At 44.9% G+C, this 24,518-nt stretch overlaps 1 protein-coding gene across 6 annotated transcripts in view; it reads right to left on the bottom strand.

Moving 5' to 3' along the window:
- The window catches only part of LOC308117159 (zinc finger protein 521-like), a 142,295-nt gene that overhangs the window by 32,301 nt on the left and 85,476 nt on the right, over positions 1-24,518 (bottom strand). For all 6 annotated transcript variants that reach the window (XM_080475856.1, XM_080475857.1, XM_080475853.1 and 3 more), the window contains one exon: positions 398-529. In XM_080475856.1, the coding sequence (XP_080331982.1) occupies positions 398-529 (132 nt within the window). The remainder of the gene's footprint in view (positions 1-397; positions 530-24,518) is intronic.

Genomic DNA, 24,518 nt, shown 5'->3' with positions numbered 1-24,518 from the left:
TAAGTAAAGATAGGATGAGATCAGAAAAGATAAAAAAAAAAAAAGATAAGATGAGATGAGTAAAGTTAAACTGTATTGTCTGCCCCGAGCGGTAACAGAAGTATTCTTTAACAAGACCCCAAACAATAAGATATAACACATGTTTAAAAGACACAAGTACAGACATAAAGGAAATGTTAAACGGAAACAGGAAACAGTCGCCAATAAAAATAGAAATTAAATAATATATATGTGCTGGTTTCTTATTTCCTTTTGTTCAGAGTGGCTAATTGCAGCTGGAATGAAGCTTTTTGTTTTGCAGATGTTTTTCGTGGGCTTAAGTTTGATGGACTGTTTCTGTTGTGGCGCGGTTCAGACGTTTCCTGCTGAAACAAAGCGAGTGTTTGCGGGCTCCCACCTGTGAAGCAGACGGGACACTTGAAGGTCCCGCCCATGCCCTCGAAGCTGTGCTCGATCAGGTGACACTGCAGCTTCGCCGGAGAGTCGAACGACTGGCTGCACAGTTTGCATTCGTGGTTCAGTCCTTCCTCTGCGGAGAAGAAACCACAAGGACAGAGAGGGAGAGAGAGGGCGAGAGAGGGAGAGAGAGAGAGAGAGAGAGAGAGAGAGAGAGAGAGAGAGAGAGAGAGAGAGAGAGAGAGAAAAAGAAACGGTAAGATGGGGTTGGAAAACAAATGTCTCTGCTCTCATTCCACGTTTCCTCTTTACATAAAATTTAAATTCCTGCAAATTTGCGGCGGCGGCTCCTCTCTGTGATTTTCATGAGTCGGAGAGGAAATAATATAACGTGTGATTCGCTCCCATCAGGCAGAAATTGGATGACCAGCCGGGGTCCTAATCGCTCAGACGAGGTCCTTGCACCGGGGGCACGGCGAACTTCCATCTTATTTTTTTTTTGATTAACTTACACCAGGGTTTATTTTTAGCTTGGGCAGAATTAGCGCGAGTGAAGCTTAAATGAAGGACAAACGACTGCTTTGCTCAGTGGAATCAAACCGGATCACAAATAAAACAGTCAAACGGCCTCGCTTCAAACGTGACGACGACTTCAAGGACGGAAGAAGAAAAAAAACAAAAAACAACACAAAACACAAGTTAGTGGCGTCTCACTTTAACGTCTTCTAATCTCCAGTCGCATCACTTCTTCAAGTTTACATAAACTGACTGTCAAAGCTGCCAAAACAAGCCTCCTCCTCCACGAGCTTCGCGCTCCAGCGGACAGATTAGACCTCCTCTCTCGCCCGGCATTACAAATCCCCACACGTCTATCTCGCCGTCCGCCCGCCTCACGCGCCGCCTGGATCGCTTCAATAAATGTCACCGCCGTAGACTCGCGCAACCGCGATCAAGTGACTCGGAAAGTTCTCTGGAACGTCGATTAAAAAAAGAAGGGAAAAAAAAAAAAAAGAAGAGGCCCGCGGCGCCGCGGCACCGGGTCCAGACGGGTGCTCCCTTGACACTGCAGGACCTCGAGGGACTCGTCCAGCATGCAAGCAGTGTTGCCACAGTTACCGTGAAAAAGTAATCCGATAACTGATTGGTTACTCCTTAGTTACTTTACTGATTACTTGTTTTTAAGAGTAAGTTTGATTACAGGTAACGTTTTTTAGTTACTTTCAGCAGCTGCCGACAGCACCCCCTACAGTCTCAACATAAAAAATTATTTTGCGAATAAACTCTGTGCTGATCCCTGCCTGGCCTCAAATAAAGTCTTTCATTGATTGGTTGAAAAAAGGGGCGGGGCTTCCTGCCAATATATCTATTTAATCGGGAAAATTACAAAAATAGTGTCACGTCTCTGCAGTTGCGTTCTTGTTGCAATAATATGGTTTAGTGATGATGTTTGTTGGTTTGTTGATTCTTCTGTGTGTCACCTGAACGCACCGTTAGAGCCAGCTGGTCTGTGATTGGCTGAGAGTGGAGAAGGGGGCGGGTCAGATGAGTATGCAGAGACTGCATGCACTGTGTGTGTGTGTGTGTGTCTGTTTGGAGGAGAACGAAGGAGCGGCCCGGTTCTGTTTAATAATAAAGCGACTTTACAGACAAGGAACTCATCTTCCTTTCCAACGTCCTGCGGGACGTTGCAGTAGTAACACACAGTGAAGAAGTAACTAACTCTGATTACTGGTTTGGAAATAGTAACGCGTCAGATTACTCGTTACCGAGAAAAAAACCATCACTAATTAAAGCGTTACCAACATCATTGGCATGCGGTGAACTATGTGGATCAGGGGTGTCACACATAAGAACACTGGCCTGCAAGAGGCTCCAATGCAATAAAAAAAAAATCTGATTTCTTAAGAATAGTGGAAACAACAAAACACTGAGATATTGTGATGCTGCCATGAAACTCGCCTCAAAGTTTGTAAAAACACTTTGATTATCTGCTAACCACTGAGAAATCCTTTACACATCTCTTTACTTCTCACCCATTTCCTACTGCTTTTTCCAAAACACAACAAAATGATTCTGTTTTTATACTGAAGCTGGTGAGATTCACAACATCTCCGTCAGAAAGCCGATCTCATGGCAGCTTCTGCAGTGATAATAACTGATAGTGACAACTGAACTCCAGTGGAAGTGTATGGGAAGATCTCCTGCAGAGCTAAACAGGAGTGGAGAAGCGCTTGCCAGTGACACGTTTATGTACGGATATTTTCTGACTCGTACACAGACGTGGGTTGAAACGTCTGCGCAATGATGTGTGCTGGATTTAAATAAAAAAAGAGCAGACGTTGCGCGGCGGCTCAGGTTAAAGCCGATCAAAGCAGTTTAATAAAAAAAAAAAAAAAAAAGCAAAAAATAACTGATGTGTTCTGAAATCATGCATTTGACAGATGAGGTACTCTGCAGCCTACATGTGCATCTGAGTGTGGCAGCAGGCATCAGATGAGGCGTCAGTGGGGGGGGGGGGGGGGGGGGTCAGTGCTGTCCCCTTTGATCAGCGTCGGGCTTGCGTATCGCCGTGACGGCACCGGGGTCGGGCTGCGGCGCGCTGGCGGATCGGCCGTTTTCCCGCCATATGTGCAGCCCTGGTTTGACCCCGGTGCGCAACGCCGTCCCCTTGGAGACCCCCGGCCCGCTTCATTATGCAGATAACTCCGCTCATGGCTGACTGACCTGCGAGTGCTTGTGTCTGTGAGCAGGTGCAAAAAACACCCATACGATTTATTGTCAATGAAGCCCGACGACGTCCGACCAATGTCGTGGTTGTATTCAGCACCACACGCTGAATATTACTGGATAGCATGTCATAAAAAAGAAATAAAAAAAAAAAAGAAGAAGAAGGAAAACAGATGACGCCTCGATCGAATGCCTGGCAATGAGAACAAACGGCGAGAGGAGGACAAGGAGAGGAAGCGAAGGAGGATCAGCTGCAGCATCGTCACGAGTGCGGCTCTTCGCGTCTGTGTTTGAGGATGTTTTGATTTGGAACCGCCTCTTCAGTGTGACGGAGCATCTCAGCTGCATGCGACCGATATCAATCAAAATCAACGCAGTTTTTAATTTCCCCCATCCCCAAAAAGACTAATAGTTATCGCTGAAGAGCAAAATAGAGATTCGGCGATCAGACGGAAACATATTGTTTTTACGTCTACGGGACATGATAAACTCTGACGATACTTCAAGGAAAGTTTCCATCTGCTCTTCCTACAGGACGGGAACAAACCATCAAGTTTCAACAAACCTCAGTCATGAAAACCTGGAAAACCTTCCTGAAATAGTAATTAATTGTTTTTGTTTTCCATTTTCAGACGGAGGCAGGTAAAACCAAAGCCTCACCTGTCCATATTAAAGTCACAAAACACGGAGTAAATCTGTATTATTTAAGGTTTACAGCGAAAGCATTGCTCGGTAATTTATGCTTTATTAGCCGCTTTAAAACAGCTTGTTTAGCACTTTTCCTGGTTTAAATGTTGCATTTTATTGGTGTTATTGGCTTTACTGTGGTCGACTTGGCAGCAGATTGTATTGAAGGTGACGGTGCTGTGTAACCGTGATGAACAGAGAGGAGAGAAAAATGAGGATTTACAGCATCTATGAGGAGGAACTCCAAGTCTGTTAGCCGCTTATATGTTGTATTTATTGGTTTTAGTGTGGTTAATTCTTTTCACAATGTGAGTTTAGATCATTTTAATCCTCTGGAAAAGTCTTTGAAATTAGCATTTGCCCCAAAACAGAGGTAATATTCGCCTATCGCGACTTTGTATTGATCGTATGATGTAAATGTGCATGCATCGTTAAAGAATAACATTAGCGTGCGTAGCCCCAGTAGAGCAGGCAGTTTAGCGCTGCTGGTGGTTTAAATGTTGCATCTTGCCGGGATTTATTGCGTCTGAGTTTTGGAACGGGGTCCGTCTGAGGTGGTGGTGCTGTGGAACAGCGATAATCAGAGAGCAGAAGAGTCTGCGAGGAGCAAATGGAGCCGTGTTAGCCTGTGAGCTGCAGCCTGTCTGGGGCTGGGTTAGTCGTCAGCAGTGTGGGGGGGGGGGGGGGGGGGGGGGATCAGGCTGGCAGCCTGTTTCTTTAGTGAGAGCCTGGGGAGGAAGTGGGCTCGCTCGCCCCTGTAGCTGCCTCGCTGGACTGAGGTCACTTCCGTTTGCACCCCCCCCCCACCCCCAAGTCCTTCTCCAGGGCCGCCCAATCAGCGGCGCCCTGCTCACCCCCTCCCCTCTGCAGCGAGCAGACTCTGGATATAGTTACAGGCCCACGGGGGAGCGTCAGCTCTCTCTCTCTCTCTCTCTCTCTCCCTCTCTCTCTCTCTCTCTCTCTCTCTCCCTCTCTCTCTCCCTCCCTCCCTCCCGCCGCCGGTTCCCGAGCCTCCCGAGTGTTCTCGGCTGCCACCACCCTGTCCCTCTGCACTCCCAAGAAAATCCTTCAGATGAGAGCTGCTCCTGTGTCTGCTCCCTCTAAGCATCCCTGACACCAGCAAAGTAAGCCCATCTGCATATCCACAGGGCCTGGCGTTCCTGCGGCTCATGGTTTATGTATTTCACAGCTCCTTAAAACACAAACGCCTAATATCTCTCCCGTGTGGAGGACAGGAGAGGGGAGAGGGAGGGGAGGAAAACTACTTAAAAAAAAAAAAAGAAATGGTCTTTATTCCTCTGTGCTGTTTACTTTTTCCTTTTCTTTTTTTTTTTTTAAACTATCGTCGGGCTGAAGTGCATGTGAAGGTTGTTTGGGACGCTGGCAGGTCTTAGTGCTCTCATTACGGAGCATCCACACCGCTGCAGCCGGTCTATAAGTTTTAATACTATGGTACAGACTGGATCATATCCGATGTGCCAGTTTTAGGTCATAGAAACATGTACTGTATGTATGTACACAACATTGCAAACTTGATGAGGATGAAGGTGGCCCAAACCTGATGTCTCACTGTCAACAACACAAATCTAACTTTTCTTTAAAGTTTTTCCAACTTTTAAGCCATTGCATTGAAGAGTTTGCAGATCATCAATTTCAGGCTATTAAAGACATGAGAACGTATAACACTGGAATTTACACTCCGAACTCTCTTTTCAATTTTTACTTCAAACTCTGATGTGGACATTTTTCTTTACAAAGACATTTTTCTTGCTCTGTCAGTCAAATACAGTAGCAATTTTCTTTGGTCATACAGTGACATCTAGTGGTCACAGGTGGCTTATACCAATGTATCCCTTTTTAATACATGTTGAATGAGCAGTGAAAAAAGTGACTAAGGCCCAGATTACACTACGTTTTCAAGTGAAAACTGAAAACTTTTGTTGTGTTTTTGGTGTTTGTTTCCATGACAACGGTGCTCAAAGCCACTGAAAACCTTTTGAAAACGGGTGTTACGGTGGAACTTTTTGAAAATGTTTCCTCTCCATGAAAACAGGGGAAAATGCCAATTTTCCGAAACATTGCTACTGTACTTGCTCACTATGGCTGCAGTAAATAGTTCATCTGCATGTGTGAGTAGATTGACAATAACAACAACGTTTCCTCCAGAATGTCGTGAGTCCCAGTCCATGTTCTCCTTTTATAGTTGAGGGTCAGTTAAAATAACAATCCAGCTTTGTCGTCTGTCCATAAAAAATGTCTGTCTACTCGCCACTGTTAATGTTTATAGTGCATGTGCATTTTCATTACAAAAACAACCAACAGCCCCCACTAGTGGCCCCACAGGAAAATTACATCGTTTTCTGTGTTTCTGCCATTTCAGCGTAAACGGACATCATCTTGAAAACACTGCCGTTTGAGTACGAGACCTTTCTGAACGCAAAAACTACGTATTTACACTTGAAATGCGGTTGTGGAAACAGGGCCTTGTAGTCTAGAAAATACGGTAATTTACAACGGAATGCAAATGTGATACAAACCAAGTGAATATTTTGTTTCTTATTTAGAAAAACTAATATTCGCCAGAAGTTTCAACACACATTCTAAAGGTTTTTACAGTGTAAATGGATGTGATGGCAATCTTATTTAACTTCAAAGTGGAAAATGCAGTGCTCACAGTGAGTGAAAGTAACTAAAGGCAGTCTAACTTTCTGATTGTGGCGTGTAATTAAGTATAACGCAGGGCATTGCTTAATTAAAAACTCTCCCTCAGCTTATTCTCCCTCCACCGCTGCTGCCCCTTACTCGATTTTAACTACTCTACTGAGCTGAGTTAAAGAAACTCTGGACCACTTTTAGCATTCGGGCTTTGGACAAGACAAATCTGACACTCAGATTTACACGCCTCTCTGGGGACAGTGAACGCATCTGTGGAGCTCGCTCTTCAGAGGGTCTGCGGTGCCTGCGCTGCCAAAGTAGATGATATTAAGGGCATCAATCAAGGCTCTTCTTCACTGCGAGTAATGAGGAAACAAGCCAGAGAACAAATCCAGAATATTTAGGAGTCGACTCCAGCTAACAGGAAGTGAGAAAAGCTACTGAAACATGAAGCTTCAGAGCTTCATGTTTCAGAGGAAAATCAATGGCGTAAATGTAACGATGTAATACAGGTATAATAATGTTGAATGAAAATAAGAACTTGTTTATTTGATCATTGATCTGTCGTTCACAACAATGGGCCTTATTTACTAAGATCTTGTAAAATTGCATGCAGAATTATGTGCTCATGCAAACAGACTGTACTTCCTGTTTGTTTGCATTTTGCAGGCGATCAATTAAGACTCCGTTTGCGCAACATTTCAAGTGATTCAACATATTTTTTGCGTTTTCATTTCAGAAAAGATTCATGTTTACACGGCAACGGCATGAATGCTGAAAACGGTGTAGTTTTCATGTAGGACCACTAGCGGGTGCTGTTGGTTGTTTTTTGTAATGAAAACCACACACATGCGTTTTCACGTTACCTAAACAGGGCCTTAGAATAAACGTAGGAGAGGCATATTGCTCAAACAGAAGTATTCAAATGAGCTCTTTCTGTTCTTTAGATGATTTTTACATGAAAACAATCTTCTGGAAACCGTATGTTTCCGTGTTCGTTTGTCTGCGTTCGTCACGTAGTGATCAGAAGGAGCTCTGAGCCTCCACAGGCACAGACATGGAGACGGAAGTTATGAAATATATCAATATATGAATGACAACATATAAACACAACATGGTACAATGTAAAAAATACCTTATCATAAAATCCTCAAATAAAAGTCCAGAGGAGCCAGCTGAGGAAAGGTCTCCCACCTCATTTTCAAACATGTTGAAAGCAGACGTAGAGTTAGTTGCAAAGACTAAATTAACAGAATTAATAAAACATTTTTTTAAATTTTCCTCTGCTGTTTCAGTTTTTTCAAATCTCATTTCCACCTCTCCCTAAACTCCCTAAATTTTTGACTTCCTGTACTTTCACATAAAAACGTATTCTTGTCGATTGCTGTCGGGATCCAAAAAATGAAAACATTTTGTTTATAGGAGGATTTACACAAAGACAGTGATTCCCTGTCTTTCAATGTAAAAAATATATGTGTGTGTGGGTGTGTGTAATACTATCAATACTATCATTAAAATGTCATTGTAGGATAATATTAGCAAGTTACATTATAAACGGACGATAATCACATTTGAATGACTGTTTATCTGAAATATAATTTAAATAGGAGTAGTCAATAAAATGATCAAAAAACAAATCATGAACTGAATTTCCCAATAGGAGGGTTATCTTCTGGGCTCAAGGATCTAGACTCTTCAACTTATGAAAAGACTTGTTTTGCAATGTTTATAACCTCCTTTCAGATAAACAAATTCCTGAAAGTTTATTCATTCAAGTTTGGATCGCACCACAAATCTTAACTGGACGCCAGAACAGAGGGAGAGACAATATCACACCCTGCCCACAGGTCAATCTCACGCTACACTGTCTGAACTGACAACACCTTCCCATTACAACAGCAGACATACCTGTCTGGAACAGCCTCCTTTATGAGGAAATTCACCTTCCTGCTTCCCTTTGCACCATCTGTCTCGCACCGCTCAGCCTCACGTCGGAGTTATATGTTAATAAAACGGGAGGATTTGGGTTTTTCGGCGGACTCGCTGCTGTACAGAGAACCCACCGAGGGATTGTGGATGGCGGCAGAGCAGACAGCTTCAGGCCTGTAAACAGTAGGTGGGTTTACTTCTCTCTTCTCTCGGCGGGAACTATCCATTAACAGATAATGGGGGGAAAATCAGAGTGATTAAGGCCCAGGGAATTATGGGTGAATACAAATTGACTCCACCTCCGTGTGGTGTGCTCTCTTGAGGTAGGAGCACTGCTCATAAGGAACAAACTCATTTCAGAAGTACTGCGAGGCCCATTAAGGAGAACGCAGCGGATGGGGGTAGGAAGGTGGTAGGTGGGAGCGCAAAGGGATGGACTCCCCCCGGACCAAAGCTGATTGGAGAACCGGCGCCTGGGGGGGAACTTCACTAATGTCTATTTCCTGCCTCCACGGTTTGAGAAGGACAGACTGAATCGAGTGCAAAATGTTCAAAATTGAAGTACAAGATTTAATCCCGGCGTGGAGAAAATTCACCCTTCATTCCCTCAAACAGTTCTTGTGTAACGAGAATCTGCAGAAATACATCAGAAAGTACTACAACGGGACTAATCTTCTAAATATAACACAGCAATCACTGTTGACAATGATGAAATTAATAAATGCGCGTGAACGTTGGTTTCGCTGTACATGAAAACATACTTAGGGCTGCCAAAGCCGCTGTTTCAGATTATAGAGCATCTTCCTCCCGTGTAATTCTATAATCCAGATTACAGAGCATCTTCCTCCCACTAATTGATTTATCTTCAGCTAACATCCAAATATCCTTTTTTTTTTTTTTGCAGTAACTAGTGGTAATCAAAACTTTTTAATGAAGTAATCTGTAATCATGTATGGGCCTGGCTCATTTTTGTGATGAGCCAGGCCCAATTGGTTAATACTGTTATAAGGAATGTAAGAGTTACTTTCGCCACTAGTTACTTTTTCATCAAGAACTATTAATGTAACTTTTTAAAGATGGAACTCGTGAGTTTAAGCATGTTCTACTTTTTTTTTTTTTTTTATTAGACGAGGCTGAAAGCCGGAATTAGTTTTTCCCAGTAATGAGGAGGAAGACAGGAGAGGTGAGAGATAGAGAGAGAGAGAGAGAGAGAGAGAGAGAGAGAGAGGGAGAGAGAGCGAGACACTGTTGGCTGCGACACGTCTGTGGCGGCGACGCCCTCGCACGGCGAGAGCAAAGGATTGTGGGGGAGCGCGACTCCCCGAGAACGTCGGCTCTGATGCATGGCAGCTCGTTGGAGGTGCTAATCAGAGCGGGCTGGGCTCCTGCTAGGATCCGCCACTCTGCGCCCACATCAACCGCTTCGCAGCTCCGCTGGCTCCCGGGCCAGAGGTGGAAACGGCAGACCGACAGCTTTCTGTTGTCCAGATAAACATGCGTAACGCCTGAATGGGTGTTACAAAAGGGTTAGCCGGCTAGAACACCTTTTGGATTTCACAAAACATGGGGGACAAAAACATAAGGACACCGCTTTCAGACATTTCCGCCTCGGTGACGTGCCAGGAACCAAAAACTATGGTTATTTAACCGCAACCTGCAAAAACTTCCTCATATACATACATTTCAACCCGAGATTAGTTTGAATTTTTCTGCTAAATCTGTGGTGGAAAATAATATTTTCAAGCTCAATTGTCCCACAACAGCTTCTTAGTTTAGCTGATAAAAAAAAACTCTGAACTCCACTTCCTCATTCATTTTCCACCTTTAGTCTCAATAATCCATCTTGTAGTTTGCACCATTTAGCATTAATCGTGCTTCAGTTCACGATCTTTAATGAAGATCTGCAGCACATTCAGTGCACAAAGAGAAAGAGAATAAAAAGAAATCCTGCTAATAATCTTATTAGATTTGCCAAAACTGCAGCTCAGATAATGCTTACGATGCATGTTGAGGAGAAATGGGGTGCACTGCAGACGGTGTTGTTAAAGGTCTAGATTATCAAAAGTTCTTATGTAATTCTTCAAAAGAGAAAAAGAAAAAGCTTTCGAGGCACCCGTATTATTTTATTATAAGGGGAATCATTTTTCCAACCAGACAGGATGGGTCCTTCTGTCACCTCCTCGAGGCAGCGCCGTGTTTCTGAATGCCCTCCTGGATCTCGTGCTTTTGGACGCATGGCTCGCATTAGCTGCGTCATGACAACGTGGCAAACAGCGCCACAACATCATGGAAACAATTAGGACCAAATTCTGCTGGTTGATTTTTTATTATTTTTTTTTATTTCTTTTCTTTTCAATCTTTCACGTCCAACATTCGTTGTCTCTATTCTAACTCTGAGGAATCTGCGCTGAGACGGAGTCACTTGTTGATGTTGTTTTTATGGCACTCGGACCTGAATTTGACCGTTTCAGTCACTGTGCGATAAGAAGTTACGTCATCTTGTGAAATAAGTACAGCGAACCATCTTTTACACTCTCTTCCTTTCCTACTGGACTGGTTGAAAGCATTGGGAGAAGCTTTTGTCTCAACTGTTACAGTTTCACGAAGCTGATGTTTACTGGATCAGCAGCGTCTTCATCTTCCGACAATGTTTAGAGTGAAAACGCATCGTTTTTGCATTTTTGTTTAAGAAAAGTTTCGCGTTTACACAGCAACGTTTTGAAAACAGTGTCCGTTTGCACATAGGCACTGGAAACTATGGAGATGACATGTAGGGACACACGCTTTTCAAAAACTTACACTTGCAGTGACTCCGTGGACCAACAAAAGTTTTCCGTTTTGCAGAAGCTTCAGTGATCTCAGCCGGTGTTCACATTCGAAGGTGGAAGTTGACAAACCGCAGTAACGTTTGACATCGCAGACACGTTCATGAGATGTTGCACAGTAACGGTAGAAAAGCTTGAAAATTGCAGAGACTGTACGAAGCTATGTTGGACCCAGTTGTCTCTCTTTAGTTCAGGGTTTAGCTGTTAGTGAAAGACGGTCCAGACTGCCTTAATCCTCCTAACTTCTTTTGCTCATATTTGTCGGCCCAGTTTTGTTTCATGAGTCGATGTTTTGAGAACTTTAGCATCTCTAAGGATAAGAATACAACTAAGGTGAGTTTATACTTTTGACCACAATCATTCCAACAATTGAGTTCACATTAGTAACATGGTAATTCACTGCTTACTAGAACTATTTACATAATATGACTAAGGCATTTTAAAGGGTAAAGGCAGCACAGATCATCTTCCACTCCCAGAGTTGGCGGTTTGATCCCTTTCAAACTGTCCTTGGGCAACACACTGGGTTATTTCCAGTGATGTGTGCGTGTTTTGCTCGGCTGCTGCCACCCAACGGCTGGTTGCCATTCAGATTTAACATGCAAGTTTTGATTGAAGCCCGCTGCTGTTTGAAGCTGAATCTGGAGCTTTACCTGCTGTCCCTCCAGCCGAAACTCACACCGGCTGAAACGCCGTCAAGTGAGCAGCGCATAGGTCACCGAGAGGAGGAGGAGAAATCCACAAACAACAAAGGCGAGAGCCGAATACTTGTTAACGAATGATATGTAGGCGCCGCAGCTGCAGGCAGGTACGGGGGTCCGCTGGGGACAAACAGCGCAGGCTGCTGAGATGGATTGCGTGGAGCGCCGGACCCCCTGCAGCCACACAAACACCACTCTGCAGCTGAAATGCTCTAATTTACTCTATACATGCCTATTCTAAAGTGCTGGGCTTGTTCCTTGTTAGAAGCAAACAAAGGTCAAGTGACTGTGGCCTGACTTTCCTAGAGTGCTCGATGGAAGAAGATCGAGGGGGAAAAAACCCCCCAAAACAAAACAAAACAAAAGAAGAGAACCAAAACCTGAAATGCGACCGTGTTTCAGGTTTTGGTCTGAATGGGAGAAGTTAATTACGGGCACATGCCCGACTCTCTCCGCTCGCCTCGCAGGGGCATTGTCAGGCCGAGGTATGTGGCTCGGTGGGGTTTGGTGGTCCGCACAAAGAAGCGGGGAAGGGGAGCGTGGAGGAGAGGCCCCTCGGCTGGGCTCGCGGCATGGAACACTGTACAATTAGCCAGCCCGCGCGTTCTGCCGGCTTATAATTATCAGTGCTCGCCTTAATTGACTCCCTTAGCCTGGTGCAGAGGGACCCCCACCCCTCCTCCCCTCCGCCCCCCCACCCCCACCCCCACACCCACCCCTTGCTCCACGCAGGCCGCCAAGCGCCACGCCAGGCTCTCCAAAGTCATTTAGAAAAGCGCTCATATTTTCTACACACACACACACAAAAAAGGGGGGAACATTTGGCGAGAGAGAATTCATCATCAGGTGTCTAGAGGTTTTCCTTAATAGAAAAGCTGAGTCCCACTGAGCGCGCTCCGTGTAGCGGCCAGCCACGCATGCTCAGGACCAGCAAGCCGCCGATCGCAGCGGGCCGCGAGACATTAACATAATTTTATATAACACAGGCAGCCGCGCTGGAAATTTAATACATCTCAGCAAATACGAGACAGCCGTTTTGCATAATTTTTTTCCTCATTCTCCACCTTGCTTTCTCTGTCCTCGCTCTGTCTCGTCTTCACGCCGCCTCCCTCCTTCTTTCTCTCTCTCTTTTATCCAGTCTCCTTTGCCCCATCCTCCTCCTCCACCTCCTCCTCCTCCTCCTCCCCTCTTGCACAACCACCCCTCTTTCCTCACCCCATGGTGCTGCTCTCACTAGGAGAGGGGAAGTTCATTACCTCAGCTAAATCAGAATTAGTCCCTTCATTTTGACGGGGCGAACTTCATTAGAAAGGCCCTTCCTTAATCCAGCGGGGAGAACTGATGAATCTACATGGGGGCAATAATTTGCTTCACACAGCACATTCAGCCACTTCCTCCACACCGTCTCCCTCTCGCTTTTTTTCCGCCGTCTTTCCGCCTTTATGTACTTATGGTTACATTTTTATTAGATCTACAACAACACAAGGAGTAAGGGAAAGAAGAAGAAAAAAAAAAAACCACAGAGAAAGGAAAACACCTGCATATAATTAACTAATGGCAGCGGAGATGGTGTAAAGAATGAGTTCTGCTGTTAGGAATGTCCCGTCTCACCCAGCAGACTTCGGGGTCTCTGAACGGCCCAGGCTGACTTGGCTGACTGTCAAATCGCAGCCTGAGTGGGCCCGCCGTCACTATTCAAGCTGATTTTCCTAACGCCGCGATTACATAGTGAGGCCGCAGGAAGCACAGGCACTGAGCGCAAAGACAAATTAAAGATACGGCCATAAGTGAACAGCTACAAATACTGCTAATGGCGAGAGGAGAGGTGTCTAAGTAGCGTCAGCATTAGCCTGAACCCACAGCAGCTGGGACTAGCATTAGCCTGCAGTTAGCATTCCTTTCTGAGAGCATGTTGGTAGTTTATCTCAGATGTTATTTCTCCACGATAGCTTTCAACAAACGCAGCCATCGAGTTTATAGAGCTTCTACCCCCGACTGACTCAAGTAACTTCAGCTAAAATCCAGATTATGGAGCGTCTTCCTCCCACTAAATAATTCCAATTATGAAACTAGTAACAAAAGCTCATATGACCTTGTGATAATATAGTTCTGGGGGGAAAAGAAGTTACGGCGCTCTCTCTTTCTGCCACTAAGGTGACTGTAAACAGTTATTGTTCAGCTAGCCTCCTGTTTACTCCTTTCTCCGGTTGCTCCTGTATGAATGAATCCTGATCTAACTTGGACCTATGATTCCTTTTTCACAGAACTAACAGATGCAGTAAAAGTGATTTTTTCTTTTTTTTTCTTCGTTTGATAAATAAACCAATCACTTTATATTAGGATACTTTTGGGGTTACTTAAGAGACCAAAGTGGTTTGAAACTGTCCAGTAAATATCCAAACATATGTAGGGACACTGTAGTGCAGTAGGTTTAGCCTCTTGTTATTTCCTCACATCATACTATGAAATATACCTCAGATCTGATCGTATTGTGGGAAACAAAATGAATATCTATCCATCTTGAATCTATTATTTGCTAAAAAGAAAGAAAACCTCTGTGACACATTACCTTAAACTCCCTTTAAATGTATTTTTCTGTCATTATTTACCCTTAAATCTCCTGTTTTACTTCCACGTTGCACGGTTTTGTGCAGATCTTTGTGTGAAGAGATGTGAAGTGACTGAAAGTCCAGACCGGTGTCAAACAGATGTGCAGCTTGGCAGAAGCCTGCAGATTCCAGGGTGGGGGCGTTCAGTCGTGTTTCCCCCCACCCCACCCACCCACCCTTCTCTTCCATCACCCCTCCCCACACACACTGTGCCCCTGCAGTCGCCCTCCCTCATCACCTCCACACAGGGGTCCCCCGACTGGTAATCTCGTCCCTCGAATGTGAAATCTCCGACAGCGATGCCCCGCGCTTTTACCCCCTGCCTCCGCGGCTGATGGGTAAATTGGAATGGCGCACCCTGCTGGCGCGGAGAGCTCCGAACAGACAGCAGCACACACATGCTGCGGCACCCCCCTCCAACGCTCCCGTCTAATATAGTGGACATGCACACTCTGTCTTCAAGCTGCAATATCCATGCACAGACACACGTCCACAGGGGGACAAACACCCTCTCACTCTCACACACACACACACACACACACACACACACTAAAGCTTCAGGTAATCACGCACAAAGTCTCATAAACAGACACACACACGAATGCCACATGAGTGCTCCATGCATGATGCGCTCCCTCCTCATCTGCATAAAGATTGAATATATGATAAATAAACAGATAGCGCGAACTGAGTCAATATATGCTCAAATTTAAATTTGCATCATCTGAAATGGCTCAGCTTGGGTCCTCTTTTTTTTTTTTTTAACACAGGCTGCACCTGACTTCGGTTGCCATGGTTTTTTATAGTATGTGCACAATGCAGGACTGAACAAACATGGGAGATAAACAATGTAAACCGCAGAGTAAATGTGCACGTTGCTCGGCCCCCGACGTGCCCGATAAGCACCGCCAATTTGCTGTTTTACAAAAAGCACACTGTAAAACATTAATACATACAGAGCAGAGGTGAGAGTTTTCTTTTTTTTTTAGTTAATGCAGCCAGGCTTCAGGGGTAGGATTTTGCGCCCCCCCGCCACCCCCAAAGGGCTGGTTTAGCTGTCCGAGACTTCTGCTCCATCTATCTGTCGGGTTTTTCTTTTTTTTTTCTTTTTCTTCAACGCGTGAACGGTTGAGTCCATCCACAAATCGCGGGGACGTTCTAAATAGTCGACGGGACCTGCAGGGGCTAAAGATCACTGCAGCAGAAGCCACAGAGGCCCCCCTGTCAAAGGCAGTGCTTTCAGGGGGCCAGGGGTGAAGGGAAGCCAGAGGGAGAGAGCCCGAGACATGACATACATTTCATTACACTTAAACCAACTGTGGGTTCAACTCAGAGCCCCGGATTTCCAATGGCGTCTCAGAGGATGGAGTAAGTGGAGGTGGAAGAGAATGGGTTTCTACAAAGAACACAATGGGTAGGTGGACAAAGGCAGGCAGCTGGACTAATTGCTTGGGGGCTTGTAGGAATATTTTTCTAAGTGCTTCAGTTTAAATCTCAGTTTGGTGGCGTTCATCACTCTAGTGGACGTCCATTGTCTTATCCGCCGACTGAGATCACTCTGGATATTTTGCCTTCGTGTTTCACAACTTTAATGTGCTTTTCATGATTAAGAAACATTTCTTTCTAAAGTAAAAAGATATATTGGGAAAAATAATCGTGAAATCATAAATCAGATTTTTTTTTCCATGTTCGGGATGTGAAGCATCTCGGCTGGCAGTGGTTAGCATTAGCAGACTGGCCGGTTCATCCCTGAAATTGAGGAATAGTTTGTGTTTATTGCATTAAGCACCACTTGGAAGAACAGTTAAGTATAACTACCAACATCATCCTCAGTATTCACCATTGTACACACGTTTTGCTAGCTTTCATTAGATTTGAAAGATTATTGTGCAAACAACCCAACCATCCCCCCCTTCAGCCTTTACCCAACAATCCCATCTGCTGCTATTCTAGAAGAAAAAAAAAGAAATTCAAGTGCTTTCGTTAAGTAACAATCTCAGATACTGCATGCGGTTTGTGCCGTCTACTGAGCACTAACTAATAAAACGAGAAGTGAAATAAAGCTGCTGGTTGGTTTTTCCAGTTTTTAGGTTGTTAAGATCCAGCATTTATGAAATGTTTAAATTTGTGATTATTTACAAATTACAAATCAAATGTAACTCAATAAACTAGAAAATAACTTTTGTGTTTCTCACAAATCACATTTCTTAAAGAATTTGTTAGGATTTTTCTGACAAATATTTTATTGAAGTATAAATTCAGGGCTGAAGTGACAGTCCACCTTCTGCTCACGGGAGTTCAGTAGATTTAGAAGAATTAATGCTCCATTTTCAAGTGAAAACACAAAACGTTCATTACATTTTTGGTTTCTATTTACACGACAACGGTGCTTGGAGCCACTGAAAACACAACCTTTTGAAAACGCTGACTCGTCTCTACAGAAACGAGGGGAAGCGCAACTTTCTGAAGATGCTCGGGCTCCGTATTTGTATCTACGAATGTCCACGTATTCGCCACTGTAAATGTTTATAGCGTATTGTTGTCTGCACGCATGTGCATGGGGTTTCATGACAAAAACAAACAACAGCACCCACTAGTGGCAGTACATGAAAACAACATCCCTTTCAGTGTTTCTGCTGTTGCCGTGTAACATAAAACTTATCTGAAATGAAAACAATTTTAAAAAACGATCATCACACCTGGCTCAATGAACACAAAGACAGTAGATTTGCATTGTTTAACAGTTTAAAACCTACAGCAAAAACTAAAAACTACAGCGGTGAGCCCAGTGACGCTTCAGTAACTGTAACTGAGTAACTAAACTGAAGCTACTGATAAGTCAGCAGCTCCTTACTGTCGAATGTAGCTGTGTTACAGAAGCATGACACTTTTAAAGGGTTGAATAACAAGAGACGACCTCAGAAGAAGCCTCTCTTTTGTGTCCGCTGCCATTATCGGCTCCGTTTGGATTCCTGCAGCGTCACGCAGGTCTGAGAAGAGGGGAGGAAGAGGGTGGGTGGGAGATAAACTCTACTTATTCCAGACATGCCAGGAGTGGTGTTTTCGGCGAGGGCTCTCCTGGCCTCGTAGAGAGACTACTTGTCCATTAAGTCTGCCAGAGGACGCTCTCAGAAATGAGAGGCCGTATCGGCGGAGAGGACCGCAGGGAGCGCGCTCAGACGGGGGCCGGGGTTAAAGGAGAGCGGAGCGGGATGGGTGCAGCGTAATGGACAATTCAGCGCGGGGTTAAGCGAATCCGCAGCGTCGCTCTGCCTTTCTCCCCTCTCTCGCCCATGCTTCTCACTGTCGCCGCTGCGTTATGGAAAATATGATTTGCAGCCTAACCTACTTTTGCTTTACAAAGAAATGTCTATTAAAATTCCTGGGAGTATTATTAAAGTGGCTATAGAATTACAAAACACTGTTATTATTGCTCGCTTGGGGGGAGCCCCCGCTCATTAAGCTTCTAAGATGTCGTGGGTTTTGATTATTCTATCAGCTTCATTCTCTTATTATAGTGACAAACTCCTGCTATTTTGTTGCCAATCTCCTTGCAGCTGTCACATCTTTTGAAAGATCACAAAACCCTTCAAACACGCTCGCGATACGTCTTCAGATTCACCAGACATGGCTCGATTCCCCCGTTGAATTTGCAGGATTAACTTGAGGAAGAAACGTCTCATATTTCTTAACTGGTTGCTACGTCTGACATCAGAGTGGATGAGATTGGAGCATACTGGTATTGTCCAGGGGAGGGAACCCTCACTCTAACCGTCAGCGCCTCACCAAGTGGGACGGAGATGATTAAAACACACCATGGCTGTGACTGACAGACTCCCCGCCGCTTCCAGAAGATGACATGTCTCCAAGTCGCACGGCGAGAAGCAACTCCTCTAATTTTAACTCCGACTGTAACGCCGACCCCCTCCGTCAAAAACCCACAGAAAACAGCCACGCTGAGATCCTTAACCGCGCGCAAAAAGTGATAACAACTAAACAGAGAAATAAGTTTAAAAACAACAACGGCGAGGGGTGGGGGAGACAAAAGGGGGCTGAGAAGGCGCCATTTCCCTCCGGTGCGCTCAAACAGCAGGAACCTGTGAGCTTGTGACAACACCTTCAAACATTTCTGTTACTTTCACAGAAATATCTGATGCTGATGCGCCGATGTGATGCTTCTGCAGCAGTCTTGTCCCAGCGCACATTCAACTTGGCAAAAGGAGGGAAAAAACTCTCCTAACTGACTGCGTTTGACATTTGTCATGACAGGAATACAGTGAGAGGGGGAGAAGGAAATGAGGAGCGAGAGCTGGAGGGGGGAGGGGGGGGTGATCGATGTGCGAAATTACATGTGTGAGGAGAAATAATTCCTCGTTCTTCGACTTCGATTTGAGTTTTTTTTTTTTTTTTTTACCACGACGAGGAGGATGACGGGGGGTTGTGGGGGTGTTCGTGTTATTGTCATGTTGTGTGGAGAGCTCGGGGTCGCGTACTAAATGATTCACAAAAAAAAAAAAAAAAAAGAAGAAGACCTGAATCTTTTACATCGGCGTCAGCAATTCAGCCGGGCGCCCTTGTGGGGGAATTCTTTTTGTGTGTTTTTATTGAAGTCTGCACCGAGCGCGCCCAAAAGCTCTGACAGGGGGCCCCCGAGGGCGCTTGTCTTCACCTCCAAATCATAAGATGGAGAGACGAAGCTCCCTCTGTGCTCTAAATTATACCCCTCAACACCCCCTCTTCTACACACACTGGCAACCCTGCTCTACACCGCCCCCCCCCCCCCCCCCCCCCCCCCCCCCCCACACCTCCCCAAAAAAAAAAAAAAAAAAAAAATAAGGCAGAGAAGAAGAAAAGCCTTCAGTAATACAGTCCCGGCGGAGGCCCTGGCGATCGCTGGAACAGCTGACAGGCTCTACGCGGCGGGTCCGTTCCCCGAGGTCTGTCAGAGTCGCTGCTACAGCATGACGGTTAGTACCCCCCCTCTCGGGGGACCTGCCTCCTTTGCCTGCCCCTACGTGCCCCTCACATGACAGGCCTCTGCGCTGACCCGCGGAGGTTTTTTACCGACATTGCCCCAATTACCGCCGGCAGCACTGGAGGTTAAGTCTCTTTACCTATCCGCGCTCCCATCTGAGGCTCCTGGCACACCCGGACCAGGTTGGAGGGGGTGGGGGTGCTAGAAGGGGGCCGGGGTAATTTGATCGGCGGGCACAGCTGCATAAACAGGGGTATCGAGGAATTTCTGTCTGCTTGATGGAATTGACTTTGCATGAATGGCCCCTCTCTTCCCCTCGAAATGGGCCATTTTCCACATGTCTCAATGAATATGACAACCGATTCGGCAGCAGTGGAGCTGCAAACACCGGCTCGGGGAGGCTTGTGTCTTTTCTCCAGCTCTGAAACTCTCTCGCTCTCTCTCTGGCTGCCTTCGCTAAAGACCTCGTCCAAGTCCTGCTGCCTGACCTGTCAAAAGCAAACCCCATCCTCTGTAAAATGCCCAAACAAAATAAACCAACCACCGCTGGCAGGGTCAGAGGGCAGCTGCTCCGGGTGCCTGGACTCTGGCGAGCCCTCCGATTGGTGGAAAGGGCAGCGAGTAAAAGGGAATCTTTTCAAAGTGAAATCTCCAGCTGATGGCTTAGAGCTCCACACCCCACAGTTTGTTTCTCTCGCTGCTGTCAGGAGTTTTGCCCGAGCCATTTGGAAGGATTAGAAAAAGTGGGGGAAGAAGGGGAAGGAAAAAAAAAAAAAAATGCTCGACTGGGCAGCTCGTGCTGTACTGTAGCGTCTGAGTGATGGCTCCAGGACCCCTCGGAGAGTGATAAACCTTTGACCTTGACAGCCCCCTGTGGTAACCCCTGACCTCTGGCTTTGTGCCACAGACCGGGTAAGACAGGTGCGAGCAGCAGAGTGACCACACCCCCACCGCCTCGGCCTGAATCTCACTCCTCCGACGTACAGAGGAGTGAGATCCACAAACTATGGACAAGTCAGGCTGCAGAGTAAAAACTCAAATATGATGGAAAGACCAGACTGTGACACACACACACACACACACACACACACACACACACACACACACACACACACACACACACACACACACCCTCGATGTCCATTCACACAACCAGCATGAAAGACAACTTTTAAAAACTACATGCCCATTAATAATTACCGACTTTCATATATTTGACTTTAATTGAGCTAAAAAAAAAAAGACAGATCATAATGTGCAGTATCTGATAAGTATTTATAATGTATGTGGGTTTTATAGCCGCACAGTAAATACAATGGGTGAATCTGCGTGTATTAATTAGCTTCAATAATTCTGTCCACCATCAATGCATTTTTTTTTTAAATATAAACAAACCAAATGAAAAAGTAAAAAAAAAAAAAAACTGAAATGTATAGTTTATGAAAATAAAATAATATAGCTGTTATAATTAAATGAATACATAGTACAATATGAGAACATCAGACGTTGACTGTATGTTGCAGACTGGGAGAGGAAAGACTTAGAAAAATGTAATTTTCATTTTTCCAATATAGTATGTAATGTAATGTGTAATTATGGACTCTGAAGGACGCTCTATGAGCCTCTTGGGGTTTTTATCTCTTCCTGCCACCGAGCCTTTGATATTGAACTATAAAACTCAGAGCAAATTCCTTTGTTTGGACCTTCTTGTCAGTTAAATATATAATTAAGTCAAGTTGAAACCTTTAATTTGGGCTGACTATCGAAACATTTAGGCAATTCTTCTTATGAAAGATTACAAAGTAGGAACTGAGTTGACTGAACTGACTGAGCTGTTATCCATGAAAAAGTATAAGCAAAAAAGATATATCCTCCACGCCGCAAGGACTGTGGAATTATTGGGATTACGTGGAAGCGCTTGTCCGGTCAATAAGGACTTTTGTGTTTGACGCCAAAGTATGAAGACTTTTTAGAGCTTTAAAATGAACCCAGTAATGTTCATTATCAATATTTTTTTTTTTATAAAAAAAACCAATATGTTAAGTATCTTCAGCTTTTATGAACCCATTTTCCAATTTCATTTAATGAGCTGGAATATGTACGGTGTGAAAAAGTCGGGATTATTACATGAAGCGGGCATAAAATGAATCACGTGGAAACTCAGGTAGGAAAGACAAACTGGAAATCCGAGTGGAAAATCTTTTTACGAAGCTTAATTTAGCCAGGAGTGTTACATAACAAACAGGAGTGTTGATTTTGCTGGCGAGGAGGTGTGTGGCGAGTTTGGGCACTGCGACGCTTCGCTCCGTTTTTTCCACTCCGCAGCGGACACTCGCTCCAAGGTCGCGTTGGTCCGCGCCAGTCTTTCTGCAGATCCATTTCCTCTCCCTAGGCACTTCCCTCATGTTGTTGGCCCAGTGATTCAGTGCCTTGCATTAAGAGCAATTCACCTGCCTCCGGCATCCCAGCGGCACAGGTCCCCCGGGGAAACCAGGTGGAGCATAAAAAAGTTCCACATATGGTAAAGTCAAGCTGCTCGGAGGCTGCCGAGTGTCTGCTGTGGGGATAGAGTCTCCTAAAAGGCCCAGCTGGTACTTGGAAAAGGGCTTCTGCATTACTACACCTCAGTGTCTGTTTGGGCTCCCCTTTGGAAAGTGTTGGCCGGCGCACATGACCAGCCATTTTAGATTTCTCCCTCTACCCCGCCTCATCCCTCGCTCCCTCCCGTCTTCCAACTGGTTCTGTATCCAATTGAACATTTGGTCCTCCACTGCTGGTTAATCAAATTCCTCCATCTGGCCCCCCTATCCCTGTGGAACACAAAAGGTGCAGCCTGAGCCCGGGTCCAAGTGCATATTGGGAGGGAGGAGAGGGGTGGGGGTGGGTTTGGGGGTGGTGGAGACAGGGACTGCCTACCTAACTTACACAGCCCAGTCAACTAGATCAGGTAGAGAGCACGAGGCCAGGCCTGATCGTTTTGGGCAAACAGGAACAGCTTGGGACTAAGTATCAGAGCCCTGCTGTTCATATAGCGCTCAGGGACAGCAGTGGGTTCATATGACAGTAGGAGGGTTTTATGAGCTAATACCTTCACATACACTGTAGAATACAGAATAGACTAGAGCCTAAGCACTACTGGCTACAGCAGAAGGGGCGCGCGGCCCGGACACAATCAGGCTGTTCAGTCTCGTTGGCAGCAGAGGGCACTGCCCCGGAAAAACTGATCACAAACAAAGAAAAACCACAGAAAAGTACAGGTAGGTTCACCTCCTGTCCAGCGAACGAAACTTCCAGCGGTAAGCTACTGAGAGTCGCATGACGGTGAAGCAGATAGAAGCCGGTGGAGTCTGTGAAGAGTAGTTTACAAGATCGAAGAAGTGAGACTCGGAATTCGCAATAATCTTTTCTAAGGCCCCGTTTACGCAACATTTCAAGTGAAAATGTTTTGTTTTTTTCATTTTTGTTTCAGAAAAGTTCCGCATTTACATGGCAACATTTTGAAAACGCTGAAAAAGATGTAGTCTGCATTGCAGACCGAGAGTTGGCGCCGTTGGTTGTTTTTGTAATGAAGCCACACACAAGCAGAAAAGTGGGCTTCTCCTCCCGCAGCTGATAAGAATACATTTTAAACTTTGTGGATACATGAAAAAGCATTGATGTTTGTCTTTATATGGATGAAGGAAGAATAAAAAGTCTTCAGAAAAAGACTCGGATACATAAAAAAAACAATTTCAACTAAGGAAGTAGAAATACTTAATACTTATACTATATTACTTGCCACTACTCAACTCTAAGTTATCAACCCAATAAATTAGATTCAGTATCTTTTAAAATTTTTAATTTCTTGCCAAAAACTCCTAACAGTTTCAATCGTAATCATGTGAGAAATGTATTCCGATGCTTTTCAATAAATTGCTTTTAAATGGCAACTTAAAACACACTACTTAACTTATAGTCTGTCCGTTTTGCTTATTTTATGTTTATTCTTTGATTACTACTGCATCTTGTGTTTTTCATGTACTTGATTACTTCAACACTTTGTTTTTAAAGATGCTATATAAATAACAATATTAATGTTGTTATTTCGAGGAGGGAGTTTTTACCCTGCACTTGAGGTAGTTTCCTCACTGATTGCCATTTAAAGGGTTTAGTGCTTGTTGTCCTTCAGGCTGCTCCTCTCTCAGTAGCTTGAACCTTCACTCTGATCAAACACAGCCATCTTAAGATATCGCACAAAGCCAGCAGTGATCTTTCCCTTCCCCAGGGAGAGCGTGAAGCCTTCACAAACGAAAAAAAAAAAAAAATCTGAGCTACATATTTATTAGAGGAGACCTTTCATATGGCGGTCCCGTCTCGCCGAGTCAGACAGGTTTCAAAGTGCAGTCGTTTCCTGTTAGGATGGCGGCGGCGGCGGCGGCGCTTCCAGCTGATCGCGGAGAACCTCCGGCGAGGCGAGAAAGGAGGCGACGTAGGGCCGCGGTATACGGGAAACACATGGTGTTTCAAGCGCCCGCTCTACCCTTCTGTGTTATCTATTGTATGATTTCTATTCATGTCCGACCATCCTCTCCCCCTGCCAGGTGGCAAAACATGTGTCAATAATTAAACTGCTTTTACATAACAGGATACAGGAACACAATGCAATTTGCTCCCCATATTTCATTGGGCCTTTATGAAAGCACATGAGAGAGTGTAATTAATCAAACCACTGGAATATGTGAACGGCAATTTCCACTTAATGGCACTTACAGGGATTGGGTCCCTTAAGCACCACGTTCTGTCTACCAAACGAGCGGGCTTCATTTTCATCTTCATAGTTCAGACAATAAAACCTGGTGTGGATGTTAAACAACACCCAATGTGAAGTCGGGGAAACAACATCAGATTGTGTGCTTGAAGGCGGATCTTCTCTTTGGGGAGATTACCCCATGATTTCTCATTTTCGGGGGGAAATTAACATTCCTTTTTTTTTTTAATGATCTTACTTTGACCCCCAAACCTGAGCTCTGCCTTT

This window comes from Lipophrys pholis (assembly GCF_963383615.2).
Source record: "Lipophrys pholis genome assembly, chromosome: 1".
NCBI lineage: Eukaryota > Metazoa > Chordata > Actinopteri > Blenniiformes > Blenniidae > Lipophrys > Lipophrys pholis.
Note: the sequence above shows the minus strand (reverse complement) of the source record. Positions and strands in the feature narration are given on the sequence as shown.